Source organism: Gymnogyps californianus, chromosome 1 (assembly GCF_018139145.2).
Source record: "Gymnogyps californianus isolate 813 chromosome 1, ASM1813914v2, whole genome shotgun sequence".
NCBI classification, from domain to species: domain Eukaryota; kingdom Metazoa; phylum Chordata; class Aves; order Accipitriformes; family Cathartidae; genus Gymnogyps; species Gymnogyps californianus.
In genome coordinates this window covers 211,328,253-211,348,138 of record NC_059471.1, presented here as the reverse complement: position 1 = coordinate 211,348,138, position 19,886 = coordinate 211,328,253, and the positions used below count along the sequence as shown (strand labels likewise).

At 44.9% G+C, this 19,886-nt stretch overlaps 1 protein-coding gene across 1 annotated transcript in view; it reads right to left on the bottom strand.

The window, feature by feature from the left end:
- Nucleotides 1-19,886, bottom strand: part of FRMD4A (FERM domain containing 4A) — a 208,442-nt gene that overhangs the window by 63,247 nt on the left and 125,309 nt on the right. The window contains 4 exon segments of the mRNA XM_050897605.1: nt 395-478; nt 8,235-8,257; nt 10,756-10,812; nt 15,095-15,179. Of these exon segments, the coding sequence (XP_050753562.1) occupies nt 395-478; nt 8,235-8,257; nt 10,756-10,812; nt 15,095-15,179 (249 nt within the window).

Genomic DNA, 19,886 nt, shown 5'->3' with positions numbered 1-19,886 from the left:
TGCCATGCAGGGAGGACTTGCAAGATGAAGCTCAATCACTCAAAAATAACACAGAGCAGTGCAAAACATTGACATTTCAAACTGGGAAGACTCTTTGCACAAATGCAAAGTGCTGGGAAAGGAAATGGCACATTAGGCCTCTTGATTTCATCAGGAGACTTGCAAGTTTACACTGAATTTTCTGGCCAGACATTACTGCAGCCATTTGGCAGATGGGGAAACTGAGGCCCAGGGTGGTAGCTGTACTTGTGTTGAATCATGCAATGAGTCAGTGGCAGACCCAGAGCTAGAAGGCAGGAATCCCTGCATCCCAGTTCCACTCTCAGTTCACTTATTGCCAGAGCCAGGTCCTGCATAAGACACTGCAAAGCTGCTCAGCAGAATGATACATTACCAGTAAGCGAGGGAAGGATGCTCCTTCAGCGCTGGTGTTGGAAGGGCTGGCAGCTTCTTTAATTCATTCCTTACAACTTCATTGCTGAAAGAGAGTTCAAAAGGAGGATCAGGCTACAAGAAAACAACCACAATTTGATATGACCTGACCTAGCTGGCAGGCTGCTACGGCTCTACATCTGTTCCTCCTTAACAAAAGGCACTGGGGTTTCCTTTTTCTTCTCTCTTTATTTGTTTTATGGCAGCCCAGTTAACTTTTCCCTCTATTATCAAAATTGGAGAGAAGCTCTCCCAGATGGCTATGTTGAAGCACTTCCTACCAGTGACTGGACACAAAAGCCACTGTGTCACATTTTATTGAGGAGGGTCCCATGGACATGTTCATACAGAGAGAAAGTGATGCTTTCAGCTGCAATAAAACATCGTTATTTAATGCCTTACAACCTGCTGCAAAAAGTAATGATTTGCTTTCTTAGCATCACAGGGTGCTCTTAGCCTCTTGCCCCAGTGACTTGGCCTTTGCACAACATCTTCACTGATAAGACTCCAGGCTGAATTTGTGTCCTGCTACACAAAACCCTCCATGGGACCAGGCCCAACCACTTGGCTAACGTTCTCCTCCCTGCAACCTCTAGTGTCCACACTGGCCAGCTGGAGCAGCATCACTGCACAGCAGTGAGCAGGGAGAGCTCATGAAACGGGAGGCAGATTCTCACAGATGAAATGAAACCACGGGATTTTCTCCTACAGACCCAAAATGCCTCCCTTCCCACTTGTAAACACACGAGGAATTGTGCGCACATGAAAAAAAATCCCTCAAACGCTTGGGAAGGAAGGCAGTGTTGCTGTTACTTTTAAAATTGTAGAAATACACAGCCAAGAGGGCCAGACAGGACACTGAGGAGTGCCAAAGAATTCATGTTTATTGGCTTACTTCTTAATAGCAGGTTTTTTCTGCCTTCTTGTACCCTGGCCTTTATCCTGCCAATAAGTGTAGCTGTCCTGGAGCTGTGGAGAGAGATACGTCTTCCAGAGCTCCAGATTTCCCAGCCCACTGGCTTCTCCTGTAGGGCAGCAGGGCCATTAACCAGGCAGACAGGTAGTCTTGGCATCCCCCAGCATCCCCAGACCAGCCATCCTAACATCTGCTAAAGACCCAAGGAGCCCTTGGACGTGCCAGGTCACCCTGAGTTTTGTTCTTGTCTCTGGGACAGTCTGTATAGTGACTTGCAGAGACGTGATACTGCTTCAGTTGTTGTAAAAATCTTCCCACAGCATTTCTCCATTTGCACATCCCAGCAGCAGGCTCTGCCTGAGACCTAGGTGGGTTTGTCTTAATTGGAGTTTGCAGGTTAATTGCTAGGTTGGGCCATAGGGTAAACCACTAACATAAATCCTGGAGCAGGCATTTTGGGTATGTCTACAGGCATTTATTATCATGGTAGTTCCCTGACAATCAATTAAGGAGTTTTAAAACAGGACCACAACTTCTAGTCAAGACAAATCTATAACAGAGATGCCCAAGCCTCAATTAGGTTCAAATTTTGCAGAGTGAAGATGTGTAGAACAGCACTTACAAGAAATGACTAAGGCAACCACTTCCATGCTAAGCACATAGAAAACCACTCCGTAGCACCTCATATGCCAACTCAAATGCCTCTTGACGAACAGTGTTTCAACACCCACTCCTGCCTAAATCCCATGGTCATTTGACCATCAGATAGATCTTCCTTTGTAAGTGCAAATGCCTAAAAACTATTCAGGTTTTTTCTTCCATGGCAGGTAAATATCTGCACAAGTTTGAACAAGAAGCTGCTCTGTTCCACGTTATCTGCTGATCTGGCTGCTCTGTTCTGTGACTGACAGCCTAGAAAACAAGCTGTTGCTGTTTACAGAGTTTACTGGATCTGCCCAGAGACGTCTCCTCCACAGTGTGTGCGTACTCGGCTCTTACTGAGTTTTTTGACATTTTTAAAGAAACTGGGAAAAAAAAAAGAACCCAGCACAACTGGAGCACAAGCAGCAGTCACTGCCCTCAAATGAAGATTTTTTGAGGCTGGCTGTTCATAGAAGGAAGTGAGGAATTTCCAAAACTTTTCTGGGAAAACAGGGAGTAACTTCCAAACAGGGACTTTCTGAGCCCAGAAAACTGTCAAATAGGGCAAAATTAGTGGTGACTATCTTTGAGAGTCTGGGAAAAAGCCTGAATCAGTAATGGCTCCCATAAAAGAAAGGGCTAACACCAGTCAACTCCATCTTGTCTGTCAGTGAGGAGCAAACCTTGCTTGCACTGTGATAAAAAGTCTTTTAAGAATCAGAGAAAAAGACATTCTTAGTGATGTTGTCGGATGGGATTAGCATTTCTGCTCAGTACCTAGAAAATACCGTAAAGGTAGTGCCTCACAACTTCAAAGCACCAAATGTATTTCAGGTAATCACTTCCAGGAACAAAAAGGTATTTCATTCCATGGTCCATATATTCACTAAGTCTTCTGGCAAGACTTGTCTCAAGACAAATGAATTTAGACTCCCAAAAGGATGTCAAATCAAGAAAAAGAAAAAAATAATGACTCAGGTTGCATTTGAACTAGTGGCCATGAGGTCACTTTCCTGTTGGCTCCTTTTAAAACACCAAACCCCTTAATTTTTAAAATGTTTCCAGCAGGTTCACAAGTGGTTTTGTACTTACTGCCTTTCCCACTCTTTCTAGTGAAATATCTCAGTGTGTTTATTTTATTACTGTATTTAGAAAGTGTTTGTTTAATCCGGTCACTTGTGCTGCATTTATTTTATATTTGAAAGTGTCCAACCTCCAGGGTTGTTATATATGGAAGAGTAATTTCGATACAGATTTATTAATATACAGGGGAAAGGCTCCAAACACACTTTCTCTGTGTCCTCTAGACCACTTTATTCCTGCACTATGGTGGAAATTACAATATTTAAAAGACTGAATAACAATATGAAAACTGAACTGGAAAAGTCATCTGCATGGGTTCCTGAAAGCTGGTTAGATACCCAGAAATAAGGTCGACTGACTGGAGAATGGACCTAGAAAACAGAACTCCTGAGTTCTGGTCCTAGTTCTGGTACTGCCTGTTTAATAGTATAACCAATATTTATTTGGCTAATAATAACTTGGCCAAATAAATTAGTCACCACATCTCAGTATTTCTATCTACACCTTGGGGTAAAAGGCCTACCTAGCCACTTCATAAGCATTTTGTGAAAAACAAGTTTTTGCAAACTGGCTGCAATAATTTTGAACAAGATTACATATGCAGTTGTCTCAGGAAATCCATACATTTTCCAGCATGTGTAATAACAATGATCAGTAACAAAACAAAACTGCAGGTTAAAGTTATCAACTCTTCTCAGCATGGTAATTCATTCTGTTGAATGCAAGAGGAAATGCAGAGTCTGAGATTCTCGGATTAAATGGTACCATTTGAAATACAGTGTTTAGGATCTTCTTCATAAGGCTGCAAGAATGCAGCCTGGGTTTGGTAACCCCTTGATAAATTCTAATTGGTTAAATGTCACTCGGTTACACAGAAAGAAAAGTAAGCCTGAAACTATGTTAGATTACCATCTGCCCGAACGTTGAAATTATTGTGAAATTCTGCTTAACAGGAAACTGGCCATTTGCTTCCCTCCCTTGTTATTCTTTCATATGTTGCTGGGAGATACTTGGAGTTCACTCGAAATGTCTCATATTGCTTAACTGGAAGAAATCTAGCAATGAGAGCCTGTCTGAGGAACTAGCTGCAACGGTTCAGGATTTTGTTTTACTTAGGGTTTTTTCTTTCCCCTCCCCAAACTGAGGGACAAATGATCAGTATATGTTATTTCCAGCTGCTTTGACATAGATGCTGTTTAAGGTTGAAGAGCTGGATTCTGAACATTTAAAACCAAAGTTGGTATGAGTTTCCCAAAGATTTTGGTAAATGTCAGCCTGGACTCTAAATCTGGTAGGATTAATTTAGGGGAAAAATCTCAACTGTTTTAACAATATGTGATGCTCCCCCCCAAATTAGCCAGGGCACCCTGGTTCCTTCCTCTATGTAGGCTAGAGAGAGTCACACCTGTAGGATTTGTGTTCATCTAAGGAATTGAAACTTGTCCTGCCCATGCTCTGCCAACCAAGTGTGACTCAGCTCCCAACTAGAAACAAGATTAGCTTGAGCTAATAGCCTTTACATCTGTCTGCAGGATACTAGTTTAGGAGCTTTATACACGTGATTCTGTGCCTTTGAAGTCAAAATTTTTGCAGCTAATATCAAAAAGCACAGATCCAATCTTGTGTCCTGTTCAACCTGAGAATCAGCTGCACAGGGATATTCAATTGTCCTAAATTCAGTGGTATGTCCCAGCCTAAATGTAAACCTAAATGTAAACAGCTGAAGCATTTGGGGATTCTCTTAAATAACATGAAAATCACTCTCCTTTAATGCAGGACTAGGAACTTCTGAAGGAGAATAACTTTTGATTTTAAACCTTGCTGTACCTAAATCTGTATCAACTAAGAGATGGGCCCTTTGTACAACTCTGCTTGCAAAACACTGAGTTGGACCAGGCCACTTACCAGGCCAAAACACTGAGAAATACTTTTCTTAGTTGATCTAAACGGGTTCAGGAGCTCAGGGTTTCTGATGGGCTTGTTTTTGAAATGAAGCACACATTAGAAATGGAAGAGAGCTTAGTCAAATTGCTTGTTATAGGTGCCAAACTGATCTGTCAGGGCTATTGTGGCATCTTAGTTCAAGACAGATAAGGGTGACTCAGACTATGTGCTCTCCAGGCTTACCAAACACTGGGCAGTCATTGTAATGCCCGAGTTAGGCGGTAGTCCAAGGTGGCAAGAATCAGTGATAGAGACTCATGCATGGTGATGTCCTACCAAAGGATGTAGAACATGTGTTTGAAATGGCACAGAAGCCCCTTTTGGGGAAAGGAAAGAGGAGTACTATGAGCGCAGTCATTATTCTGAGGCATGGGATGATTTCCTCAAAAGCAGCAGTGGGAGCTGCTGTCATTGTAGATGCATCAGTTCACAGAGGCAGAAAACTGACTGCTACAGTTTGTAAGATCAGTTCTGTTTTTTGAGCTCCCATGAGGCCCAAAAAGCAGACTTGCAACTGCATTCAGGAGTCCTGAACCAGCTCCTTGTGATCCACCACCTGGGTGCAGTGGGGTTTGGAGGTAATCACACTCTGGCCACCATGGGCAGGTGCCAACCCGCAGCTGAAATTGTGACAATTTGGCATTGGCTATCCCAGCACCTGAGGTGATTGGCAGTGACTCATAGGAAGGCTCCCACGGGGAACAGCAATTCTCCCATCACTACAAATGAGCTGGTGCTTATGCACTTTTCTGGATTAGGGCCAAAGAGAAACTTGCAGTCTCACAGGCTATAAATCTGCTAGTGGCAGTAGACAGGACAGGTGTGGGAAATCTGCAGTCTGCGTTCCAAGCATGCAACCCTTTAGAATTAACTTATTTCTTCAAAAACAAAGCAGGAGTTCAAGAGTTCAGCCTTCACGCAATGTATGCTGCCATGCACAACATTATCTTTAAATCTCAGCAGCAAGACATTCACAACTGCAGAGCTGCTCCGTTTCAAAGAGTAGCCACTTCTATTTTAAACAGCATTTCAAAATCAACTAACTTCAAACACTGAAGCTAACTTCAGCCCTAAGAGAAGTCAGAACGTTTGTCTCCATCTGCAGTTCCTCTGGCTGGCCCCAGCCTTGATTTGCCTCCCAGATTTTACACTGCTGATACGAATAACCACAAATCTCAGCAGGCAAAATCTTGACCACAATGACCTCATGTTGACTTCAGTAGCACCTGGATCTCACCCAGCACATAAACCCATGTCAGCGCACATTAGAGGGGAGCTGCTGGACAGACATCCCTGGAGATGCTAAGTCTTCTCCTAGACCATAGAGGGTCAGGGTAGCATTCTTCTACCTTCCTCCAAGAATAGGCTTTAAACTCCACTAATATGGCAGATTGCTTTGCCACCAAAGCCCATTTATAAATTAAGATCCCTGGCAGTGTCACCAAGTTGTTATTATGACACTGCTTCTCTGCCTGACTTGGATGTAAGCATTCCCCCTTCCACTTCCAACCATTGTGATCCACAGGTGAAAAGGACAAAGAGCTAACTGTTTTAATGGGGATGGTGACGACTGCCACACTGATGTGGAGGCAGCAGTTAACACCATGTGTTGAGGTATCTTCTGTGCTCTCAGAAAAGATTCCTCATTTCTCTGTGGCCTAGAGAAATGCACTGTGATAAACTCAACCATTCCTTTCACAACGGACATCAAACAGCTTTTAGCAGATGGATGCTTTCCACCGGCTGTTTCCACTTCTGGTCTGGAAACAGATACTTGAAGATAAAATGCTTTCAGTCCTATTACTCCAAGCCATCTGATTCCTTTCTATTCTGTGTTTCACAGTCTGAATGTATACTTTCTGAGTGTGTTTTCGTCATGTCCAAGATATTCTGAGAAACATTAAATATTGCTCTTCATAGCAAAACCAGTGGAAGATGTGGTTTATCACAGGTTTGAATGGCAAAACTCTGGTTGGTCCAGCTCTTCTGGGCTAAGCACTTGGCAGCGCATTGAAAACCAAACTGAAAAGTAAAAGAGCCGCATGCACTCCAGTACCCCCTAAATAAACACTGCTGATAGCTGAGTTATTCCAAATCGGGTGGAACTGAAAAATGAAGCAAGACTGGGCTTGTGTTTCTGTGGTCAGATGCATGTCAGGATTTTGCAAGTTGATTAAGGTTTTGAGAAATGATAAGACAGAACTTAAACTTCCTTTTAGCAAGGGTTACCTTATGTCATCTCAGATTCCATAATGGGCAGGCAGTATTTGCAATGCGTTGTTCCTTTTCACTGATTTGTCTCAATTTTAGCTGGCTAGAAGTCCCAGTCCACCAGACGGCGGAACCTGCCTGTTATACACAGCCTCCTATGGGTGCACAGAGTATCGTTACAGTCTTCTCTCAGTGTATCTCAATGCTGACAAAGTTAAGACACCTCTTTAGGCTCATCTGGCAATTCAACCTCACTGCCCATTCACACCTTGTTTTCTTCTCTGAAACTAACTTCAATGGATATTGTGGTCCTCCAGCTGAACTCATGTTCAGGTCAGCAAAAGTAATATATGGTGTATGTGAAATTTTTAGCATAGACAGTTCTCCTGAGCTTCAGATGAAGAACTTTCATGTTTCTCACAAGAGGCATCAAACAGCCATCTGACCTTTGATTACTACTAATGTGTAACTGACATACTGTCAACCTAAATGAAAATTCCTGGGCATTTCATTAACAGTCTTCTGAAACACCAAGCACAGTCACCTCTTTGAATTTCTTACAGCAATCTGAAGATTTGGCTCAAGGGATAGCGGAAGTTCAACAAAACCAATTATCTAAATTGTGATTTTGAGAACTCTCCAAATTCAAGCTGAAATATCAATTAGTGATGGAATTTTAATGTTGCCTCTGGCTGGATCTGTGATATAACAATGATTGTAGAGTCATTTCCTTGGTAATTTCCTTCCGAAGACTAGTCTATTTCCTGAACTTCACGGGCATATAAAGAGATTTGTCAACAACAAAGTCACAAACAATGCTGTTTGCAAGGCATGCTCTGGTCAAAGGCTGTGTTTTGTGAAGAAATGATTTTAGGAAACACGATGTCTATGTTAGCAATGCATTCCTGTTGCTACACAGCTACAACTGAGTCGCATCGCTCACACAGTGATTTTACCAGATTCATTCTCACAGCACACAATGGCAAAAACTTCTAAGTTCACCTACCTTGAAAAATCTCCCTTTGCCTCCTGTAAAATGAGGAAGAAAAATTAAAAATATATCATTAAAAATAGAAAAAAAAATTAAGAAAACGGCTGTTCAGGATTTTCCATTTGCAAAATTCATTTAGCAGCAATTTCCTGTTGTAATTGATTCCTCATGTATTTTTTGGAACCAGTATCTAATGTCAAATGCCATGATACATGCAGTGAGCTGGGCAGATTAACAAACAAAAGGTTTGCCTAATACAGGGCCAGATGATTCTTTATTCTGCTAGTGGATACCCAAGAAGCTGCAGGAAATAATGCTAGTAAATAAGTAAATTTTTGGGTCAGTGTGGATGCTACATTACTAGAAGATATCTGAAATCTCAGTGACTTTGCAGCCTCTGGGACTGCAACTCCTCTGACTTTTTACAAGTATTCTGGTTATTTTCTAGTAACTAGACTTTCAGAAAGCTAGCTCACTGTCAGCTTTTAAGGGGATGCAAGACACAGGTTTCTCTAATTCCTTGCTGGGTGTTTGGGGGAGTATTTAGCTCCCTTACTTATATATCTAGATATTGCTATTTATTACCATCACAGCCTGATGTTAAAGGGCTGGGTAATGTTCCACTCCAGTAGTTAGGTTAGTACCTGAGTCTTACTGCATATCTGGTGAACCCTCAAAATCTGATGAGTCCCCTCCTCAATAGATGTAATGTGCATTTTGCATTTTCCATAGGCAATATGCATTTCATATGATGCATGCTAAAGCACCTCATTTGCCATCAGCTACACAGAAAGCACAGTGCAAGGACGTAATTTGTGCAGTGAGGGAGTTTCCACTGCCAAGAGGACTGGGTTCTGCATTCAGGTCTTTTGTCTTTACATCTGTCCATCCACCCGCAAAACCTGTCAGCCCACGTCCAGTGGTGTTTCAGTCCTGAGGCTGGGGTAAAGTTCAGAGCTTTGGTGGTATTTTAATTTGTTCTGGTAACACAACAATTTGAAATAAGGCTGCTGACTAAATCACTTGAGTTCTGACAGTCCTTTACTATCTTCCCATTTCCCTCTGAGTGAACTGAAGGGCAGACAAGCTCTCCTCTGGTTCACAGGAAGGAGTCCTCGAGCATATCATGATTATAGTTCAACACAGAGCAAAACCCAAAGGATATGCCCTGGCCTGCACAGGAATGAGCATACTGAATTTAAAAAACAATTTTGTAGGGTAGATTCTCCATAATTCAGTTCTTTGACCTAAATGCTGCAGTGGGAAGTAGAACAAAATGCAGTATGATGCCTCCTGTTTTGCTTGGATCCTGTCACAAACATGGGTTGTAGTAATTTCTGGTTACAGACAGCAGAGGTGTGGCTTGTTTTGACTGTTTTCATTAAGTTACACATCAAACTACTACAGGAATACACGTAACATCCTGCGTTTGTGATGAGAAACAATCACAGCAACAAGGGTTACAGTGGCAGATCTGGATCTGGCTGTACAATTACTAAGTGCTCAAGTTATTCATTAGGATGAGCAGACAATAGATTCATAACCCTATTGCTGCTTCTCACAATGAGCCTGTTGTTTGATGTGTATTCCCCCAACAGCCAATATGCAATTTTTATAATGTGCTTTTAATTGAGTCCCCCATCCTGACTCTCTTGCTCCATTTTTGTTACACAAAACGATTTTAATGAAGATTCAAATCCCTACGCATTAATTGCTTCTTTAACATGGAAAGTGCTATAGAAGCGCAATGTATTGTTATTTATTAGTGCAGCCTGATGAGATGGCTTGTCTGCTCACATGGCTCCTCATAGCTTCATGGCTGATGGGAAAAAAACCGAAAACTACACTGTACGAAAGGGGAACAAGGATCATCTGACGATTCTCTCTGATCTGCTCCCACAGTCATGCTCCTGAAAAGAGATCGTTCACAAAAAACACCTCCGCTACCCTGAAAAAATTCCCTTTGGGAACCAGAGATTTACCAAACGCTGCTGGTAATATGCTGTCTGACCCTTTCCCTCTTCCTGAAGAGCGGGACTTTCAAAGACAATTTTTTTTTCTGGAGAGTCTTTAAGCCATTCTGCCCACGTTGGAGAATACAGACAGTTGCATACGTAGAAGCTTATGGAGATCATCAGAGGGCCAAGCTCCATTGGGAAAACAAATGCAAGTCAAGTCACTAGAGAAGAACCCATTGCATATGGATTTCACCTAGGAAATCGCATTCATCACTTAGATTTTCTCTGGCTTTACATCATACCCCAGGGTCTTGGATACCTGTGTTGGTGCAAACATAATATACATTTATGTACGCAAAATGTTGGGCAGTGGAATCTGCTCCATGCATGGAGAGGTCTGGTTTGAGAGCCTTCTGTACCTATTTTGCATTGGTATAAATGATGAAAACTGTGTAAAGACATCTTTCTCCTGCAATTGGGGGAACCCCTACACTTCCATGCAGCCGTTTTGGATTTGGCAAATCAAAAGATTTAACGCAACACGAGGAAGCGCGAAGTGAGAGAAGGTGGGTGCTTACCTGCAAGATGTATGCAGCCAGTTCGAACACCACTTCACTGTCAACCTCAATGAGTTCCTTGAAAGGTGAGGAAAACAAGAAAGAAAAAGAGAGTTGAGTCTCAGCTCCTGTAAGAAGGAGGTGCATCTCCTCCTGGCTACTGCATGGTGAAGTGTGCAGTGCCAGTTTTCTCCCCTGGCTAGGCTTCAAAGCATTCCCTGTGCTCCTGGAGACCAAAGTGAGGGAGAACCTGCCCACTCAGATGTGGAGAAAGCCAAATATTCAGCGTAATGGCTTGGTAAATGAAGCATAACTGCATGTGGCATCAAGAGATTCCTGGGGAGGAGAAGGCAGGTGGAAGGGGGAGGATCAGGGTAATTTTTGTTTTCTTGTGTGATTTAGTGAAAGATAGTCTGGGAAAAAACATTTTTTCTCCCCCAAATGTCACCCGTGCTTCAGGGGAACACAGCCTTGTCCTTGGCTCACAGAAGCAAGGAAATGAGAAAATTTGTCTTCACTGAGGTTGTGTCAAAGCCCCCGCAGAACTCCTCTGGCCCTTGCCCAGGGTAAACTCACAGGAAGAAGAGTCATATTCCCTCTTGCAGGATGGGAGCTCTGGTTTCAGCCCCTTCATCCCCATGAGCACTGGGGCTGGAGGTGCTTTGAGAATGAGCTGTGACAGCAAATCTTTTGGTAGATCTTCACTGCTCCATTCTATAGGATCCAGCCCCCGATGAAAGCAATCTTGGAGGGTCAGGTGAAATTGTGAGCGTTTTGCTCGGACACCATGGTCACATGAAGGACACGGATGGTCCCATGAGATCCTCTCAGGGTCCTTCTGCTGTGCCTGAGATAGTGGTCACAGAACCAAGGGGTCCAGGCACTGCTGTCTGAATGTGTGGGACGCAGACCCAGCATGAAAGATGCTTGGGATGGGAAGCATGAGCATTAATCTTGCGACCAAGTGTGCTCTCCCCGAGTTTCTGGTCCCTGCTTTTGGGACGATAGTGGGCTTTTACTGACATACTGTTTAGGCCTCTATTCTGCAACTAGAACTCCTACGTTGTCTCCTACGTACGTGGCCATGTAAACTGGGTCACTGTTCAGCTCACTCCTGTGGTGGCTTTTCTGTTGTATTTATTTAAGCTGCTGTTTTTAATATTTTACTTCATCTGGCAAGAAACGAGTGATCTAAATATAGATCACTGCTGTGATCCACGCTCCAGCCAAGTCATAGCCACACCTCATTTACAAGCCACAATTGCTGTGTTGGCTTGTCTCTGGAAAAATCAAAAACAAAGGGAACAAAACAGAGGATAAGATCCAGGTGTCCTTGGCTTTCACCAGTGCCAGCTTTTTAAAATAAGCACGTCCTTCACCTCCTTCGTCACGACTCCTTGGGGAGTGAAGAGCAGCTCTGCTATGGGCAATAAACACACCTTCCCCCGTTCGGCTAAACTGCCTGATTCACGCAGGCACCTGCACTAACGATGTGCGTGTGCCAAGGGAAGCGGCTGGCGCGGGATGTCGATTCAGCTGCAAGCAGGGCCGGGCTGGGGTAGTCAGGCGTATCCCGTAGCAAGGGGCGATGTGGAGTAGAACCAGAGTGCCTGGTCTTCCTCCCATCTTGAAGCACCCGGCATCGCATGGACAAACCCGCCTCTGCAACCACATGTCGACGTGATGGCAAGTCTATACTAGTAGGTAAAGTGGGCCAGAGCCGTTCTCTGGCCCTAAGGGTATGTGGCACTGTATAGCTCATGACTGAACACTTTTCCTCCCTCCCCCGGTCCCAGATGGGGTTACCTCAGCTGTATTGCCTCTTGGGAACAGGTGCTCATCCCTGAACAGTGCCCAAGCCATGCCTGGGACGGGGCTAGTTGGCACAGGCCAAAACCCATGCCAAAACGTGCTAGTAATTAAACAGCCTGACTGATCGAGGGACAGTGCCTGATGCCAAGACCTGTCTCATTTGGTAGTACAAATGTGGCTTGGCCTTTCTAGGCAACAGTGGCTTGCTGGTCCTGTGTGAGTGTTTGGGTGCGTGGGTGGGCGAGGAGGAGCGGTGAGCACAGCCAGAGGAGTACAGCACCCAGCGCAGAGCCAGCTGGCAACCCAGTGGGCCAGCAGCCCCAAACTAACCAGGCCTCAGTTTTATTCTTTACCAACTTCAGCAGCCCTGTGCATGGGGACATTTGAGGACGTGTGTCTGGAGAATCAACAGGGGAAGGTCTGAGGTGCTAGCATAGCATTATGAACTACACTATATCATACACAGTATGGTCTTTCTGGGCTGCAGGGGAGCCTGGGACGAAGGTATCCATGGGAAGTCCAACGAGGGAACTTTTGGTGCAACAAGGAAGCTTTCAAGGTTTGGGAGCATGCAACACCACCCGCTAGCTGCAGGGATGACAAGCACTGGCTGTGCTTAGACACTGAATCCCCCTTTCTACGCCTAGAGTAATCCTCCAGGCATGCTGGCTGGGTGCTCGCCCTGCGTCTTAGCAGAGACTTTGCACCCAGCTTTCAAATTCAGCGCCTTTTTTAATAGCACAGCGTGGCTTACTGTGGCTGGAAGTCAAATGGGGAAGGACCCGCATGGGAGACTGGGAATCCAGCAGGGCTATTTTTGGATAGGGATGACAGTCAGCTTGAATGTGCAAACTAATGGTTTCAGGAGAGGTCAGACTAAAATAGACCAACCTAGATCTGTAGGGCACTTTTTTTCTCTTTTTTTTTCTCTTCTTCTTATTAAGCTTTCTCCAAAAAAAGAACAACAGTGTAAGCTTTTCCTGGCAATACTTCAAAAACGAACTTTCCCCAGGAACCAAAATGTGATGCTCACTGAGCTTGTTGCTGGGGAGGGCTGACTAAGCACATCTAATGGCAGCCTTGCCAGAGAGCAACGCTCTGCACGGCTCAGCTCAGCAGCCCTACCTCTTTCCTGGGCACTGGAAAAAAGGCATTTTCTGGCTTCTGCCCTGCATTTTAGGAGATGCAAAGTTAGTCCCTGCATTTTAGGACATGCAGATGTCAGGAAGTGAGGCTCCAGATTCGGTGCAAGCTAGTTGGCTTAGCAGGTCACAAACCTGCTGAGGGTTGTGGGATGGTGGTACAATCACTCCCTGACTACAGCTGTCTTTTCCTACCACTTCCTCCCTGGCAGATGGAGGTGAGTCACCGGGAATGGCCTCTGCCAGCACAGAGGGAGGTAGGAGGGATCCTCCCAGGGAATCCCAGCTGCTGAAAAACCTCGCCCAGTCCCACACATCGGGCTGCCCGTCCAGCCCACCTGGCCGAGTCCGCACGCAGCCAGCCTCCAGCTCAGCAGGTTCTGGGCCTGCTTCATTTTCTGGACGCTGCTCTTTCACTTGTAAGGTTGGCTTGTGGCATCGGAGGGGTCAGCTTCGCAGCTCTGCCGCGGGCACTCCGGCGGGGGAGTGGAGGCCGTGCCAGGACGCCCTTATCTCTGGCACACAGAGTGCCTTGCAAGGGGCAGCTCTGAGTTACAGGGCCGGTGACAGCAGGCTGGTGTTTTCAGTAGCGTACCAGGCAGGGCTACTTCTGGTACAAAAAGCACTTCTCCGTGCATGCCTTGTTCCTGTACATACCCACAGACACGCTTATCCCCACTCATGCACATACACCCACATACTCCCCCTGTCCCACAAACTCTGAGTCACACTGTCACAAACACGTAGTCATATGCATCCCTAACACACACACACACACACACTCTCACAGATGCACAGACTCTGACAGTTACAGTCCCACATGCATGCAGTCCCACACCCGTCACACAGCCCCCCATGCCTACCCCCACTCTCGCACACGACCTCACGCACTCTCACACTTTGCACACTCTCTCACACACGGACAATCTCACAGACACACGCACTTGGTCTCTCACAGACTCACCCCCCCAACCCACGCTCCCGCCCTTCCGCCGCTTAGCCCAGAAGATGGCGCCCGCGCCGCAGCCCGCGCGGCCACTGCCGCCCTCTTCGGGCGGGAGCCCCTAACGACGTCCACTCAGCCCAGAGCCAGCCTCAACAGCGGCGTTTTTTTAACGTAAAACCAGATATTTCCTTCTAAATACAAGCCAGTTTATAATTTTAGCAGCTGCAGCTTCCCTCCTGCCAACCACAAGAGTTACTTCCAGGGGTGTTTTACCTCAGAACCTCTCTCCGACTGGGAAGCTGGCCAGGGTGGTTAGAGACACAGGAGTAAGGGAGGGTCGGAGGAGGAGGAGGTCATATCTCAAAGTCTGAGTGTGACTAATGTAAATTTTGGGTCAGGGGATGCAGACCCAGGCGTCTCAGCCCACCCCAGTGCCACCCAGAGCTCCCCAAGTCCTTACCTTGTAGATGCAGGACTTGGCGTTCAAGAAAAACAGCTCAATGGTGGCATTGTCCTTTAGATAGGAGATGCTTTCAATGTAGAACCTGAAAGGGAAAGCAAGAGAGGTAAGACACAAGGGGTAACTAGGGCAAAACATGAAAATGCACTCATTACATGAAAAATGTGGTCAACGGAGTCATGATGAGTATACTAAAAATGAAGTTTCTTTGCTTATGACAGAGTGGGGTGATGAAAGAGGCTTGTGCATGCTCCAGGACGTGATCAGTCACCACCACCCCAGCCATACCAAAGGAACTGGATCATCAAGTGGATGATTTTGTTACTAAATAATCCTTTGTTTTATTTTTAAACTTCAAATAATCATTTTTTCTGTTTGCTTGTAAACTCCCCTTCATTCTCCATCACATTTTGGCATTTCTTCTTCACTCCTTTACCTAACCTGCCCATTTCTGTGCTGTTGACCTGTGTCTTGTAAAATGTTCACTGACAGAAATCCACTTCTGGGTTCCTTCCCTGTCCACTTCAGCTCTGCATAAGGCAAATTTTATAAAGGCTTCTTTACATATTTTAGCAACTAGCACGTAGCAGCTATGGTTGCAGAGTAAGCAACCAGCAATAGTTAAGGACCTTGTACAATTTACCAGTACCGTGAGTAGTGATGCTGGGGATGACTGGGAATGCCAATAATCTAGGGGTTTTTTGAGCTGAGATGAATTCTCAGAACTCAGTAGAAAGCTGACCAGCCCAAACCCTCAGTGTCAGAAAAACGCATTCTCTTGCCTTGGCTGATTACCCCAAATATTTGCAATTCTGTTGAAAGCCCATGATATGTACAAATTAATTCAGTACTCCATGTCCTGCCTGCTTTGGAGATTTGATCCTTTGGGAGTGAACTCCATGAGAGTGTTGCCACTGGCTTGAATCGACTCCAGCCCTTAATTCTGCCTTGTGCCCTTTTGGGGAAAAAAGCTCAGGATACCGTCAAAGTTAATGACTAATTGTTACATATAAGTATGTTGTGTGTTCCTGTAGTAACAGAGAAAGCCTGGATAGGTTCAGTGAATGATTAAGCTGAATTTTGCATTTACTTTGTGTTTTAAGTAAGGAAAAAAAATACATCTGTCTGCCCACCCTGTTTTATAGTGATATTTAAGTTGCAATACTGTGGCAGCAATGTTCCTTACATAAATTCCAGTACTATCGTGCCTTGTCAGAGGCAATTAGAATAGGGAAGGTGCCAGGGAAATGCTGTCTGCATCAGGAACTTGAAAAAATGAGATATACCTTAGAAATCTGGGTTGAGATGCAGGGTCCAGTTACAGAGAAACCTTACTCCCTGACCCTGCTGCCTGGGAGTGGAGCTGAGACCTGCTGACACTCCTGGGGCTTCACACAAGCACTGGAGGGGTTGTCTGTGTTGAGCTATTTGCAGAATCGAGGGCCTGAAATGTAACCTTCTTAGGGGTAAAGGTCAAAGCTTTGTAGTGCTCCTCAGTGTCTTCTGAAGACTCTTCAAAACAGTTTATTTCCTGGCAGATACAACCAACTACTGGCTTGCTAGAGTGAGAAGAACATTGTGAGCTCCTCTTGTTCATCTGCTGAAGTGTTCCTGCTATTATCCCTCCTTCTTCCCCTCCAGAAGACTTCAAATGAGAAATAAAAATAAAACCCAAATAAAAAAAAACATTTGAATGTAGGGATCATGAAGCACAAAAATTAAACTTTTTCTTAATTTTTTTTCTGCGTTCGACTGGGTTTCACCTCCTGTCCTTGAAACTGCTTCTCTTTTTTTTTTTTGGCAAATAAAAATATACTTGGCTTTAGAAATGAAAAAAAGATGCTGCATTAAAAAAGGAACCTTCTTACTAGATCTGCTCTTTGAGTACAGCTGGCTTTCCATCTGCTGAATTCATGGAGAAAAATGATAATTTTACACATTCTATGATTCTTGAAGAACCTCCTCTGCTTATCACCACTACCAGTGCTCTCCAAGTTGTGATGGTAGGATCTTTAATTCCAGGGTCAGAAGAAAAGAGGAACATTTATTCCATTTTTGAATCCCAGTGAAGGTTAGCCAAAATGCTTTTTGTTTCATCAGGTCAAACCAGGCCATCCTCATCATCACTAGAGGGCAATATTGCATTTCTTAAGGCTGCAAGGATCTTTCCCAAGGCTTTCCACATAGACACATACACAGATCATTTTCTGTACAAAATTGAGTCTCTCAGAGCACAGAGCCTGCACGTGATACTTCATCTTCACAAAGAAAACCCAATTCTCAAGTGATCTCCAGAGTGGAGAGTGTGCTGGGGAGCTACTGGCTCTCACACATGCACCCAGACAAATGCAAAACATGTGCACCAGGAAATTGGTGCTACTTAAAAGAAAACAGATTTGCAGAGAGAACTCTTATGGGATTTTCTGTGTGGCAAGCTCAGAAAACCCGAAATGGAGCAGACTCCCCTGAATTCACAGCCGGTGCTGCAACAACAGAAAGGGGAGGGGAAGACATGTTTTTGCACTGATCGTGAATCTCTGTCAGACCTCCTCCTGTTACCACCTTTTCCAAAGGAAATGGCACTTCAATGACCAATGTCAGTGACTAAGGAGGCAGGAAGAAGCATCCAGCTGCTAAGGCAATGAACCAAGCAAAAAATCCGGGTTAAATTTCTGACTCGGACACAAGTTTCCTTCATGACCTTCAGAAAATCATTTAGCTGCTTGGGGCTGTTGTGCTGTGTTTAGAAAATACTCTTCCCTGCTCTGCCCACCTCTGTCTGTTTTGCCTGTTAAGCTTATAAGCCCTTTCTTACGGCATGTTTCAAGATCATCAGTTTTAAGGGGCAACTCTCAGATTTCTGTTGAGGACTCCCCTGAGAGCAGCATTCCTCCATGTGGTGTGAAGCTGATATATCTAGAAAATAATGGATGGGCTGGACAGAGAAACAGGCAGTACAATGCATCCGACACCTCTGCTCTGCTACCTACATCTCTTGCAATACAGCCAACAAACAGCTTTGCCTCAAGCAGCTCCTACAAGAGGTTCCTTGATAGCCAGCAACTGTTGCTATGAGAAATTAGATGCCTGCAAGAAAGGGGAACACCCCACAAGACTTTGTGAGTGTAAAAACCAAAGAAATAATTTTTGAAAAAGTTTAAAAGATCAGCCAATGTTAATCTATTTCTGCATTCCCCATCCCTCCCTGCCCGCAGTAACTTACAGTTCATCAAGTACATTTTCTAAGCATTAATTAAATAGACCAGTGAATATTACACTGGGTAATGAACACAAAGTGCCTATCTTGACTGCTCCCTCTCAGCAGCAGGAAAATAATAATGAGTGCTGCAGAAGGTATCTTGGAAGACTTCAGAAGCTGCTGCATCTGAAACGTTTAAGGCTTTTTAGCTGCGAGGACATGTCTCGTACTGATCAGATTGCTCTATATTAAGCGTTGGTTAACTGACAACTTGCTCTGAGACAGCTTAAGCCCCGTCACACCGTGATGAATGGCAATTCCCATCGTAACCAGCCAAGCACAGACATTTATACAGTAGTGCCTGTGAGAAGCAGCTGTGGGAACTCCTGATCCTTGGGTGACAGGAAACTGGCACTACTGTAATTTCTCCCTTGCATTACACACGTGCCCACCTCTGACTTGCAGCAGGGAGAAATGCCTGACCGGGCCCTGGACTCACCAGTTTGATTACTGGTTCTTCAGAAGATGGAGAATCCGTGGCTGCTGCTGCCAGCCTCATATGCGAAGCCAGTTGTGTGTGTGCAGATGGGCAAATTTAGCAGTGTTGGGAATGTGCTTGATCACTAGTGCTTCGTCCTTGCAGTGGGGACGGGAGGCCTCAGGACTATCAGGGAAATGGCCTCCAAAAGCACCTGAGCTGGTGGTGTGCTTGTGTGGACAGTGAGAGCTGAAACAAGCAGCACTCCCAATTTCCACACACCAAAAGAAACTGTCAAATAAAAAAAAAATAGCATTGCCTCTAACACACAGCCCTGGACATATCCTGTCAGCCTGAACTTGGCCATCTATCACCCAGCAGGGACCAGGCTCTGAGCAGTCAAGTTCCTGACTCTGCAAATATACTGTCATAGCATTTGAGATCACAAACCCATGTGTTTATTTCCAAGCAGAACCTGCCAAATGGTAAAAATGTTTCACTGTGGTCTTCAACACAGTGGTATTTTGAAGCATGACCACAGTAAATGGATGTCTTGTCTACTTCAGGTGTAGATCTGTCCTGGGGCAGTGATATCATCCTACTTCTTGTGAAGTTTGACTCTGGTGGGAACTAGCTGGTCCAAAAGGCTTTTATCCAACAACAAAACCATTTTTTCACCAAAAAGAAACACTCCAAAACTCCCATTCTGGTGCCATGGCGTTTTCTTCCAAGAAAATTAAAAGAAAACATTGAAAGGCCTTTGGAAGACCTCAAAAAGGTTTTAACACTTGGTTTCACTGAGGAACAGCATCTTCTTGGGGAGTGCCCCTACCAGAAAAAACTGTAATTGAAACTGGAGCCCTGACTAGGAGAAAGGGTCCCTCTGCCATCTGGAGAGCCCAGACCAGGCAAGGGCATAGCAAAGCACTCTCTTGTAACTGTCCTATCAAGCCTCGCTCCTCAGAAGTCTTGCTGCTCTCAGAGGAAGGCGGTGAGGTGGCCACAGGGGCACAGAAGGCAGCTGGGCGAGGGGCATGCCAACGCGTGTGGCTCCGGTGTGCTGGTGCAGTGCCGTGTGAGAGGGCCAGTCAAAACAGAGGCGAGCAGTGCCAGGC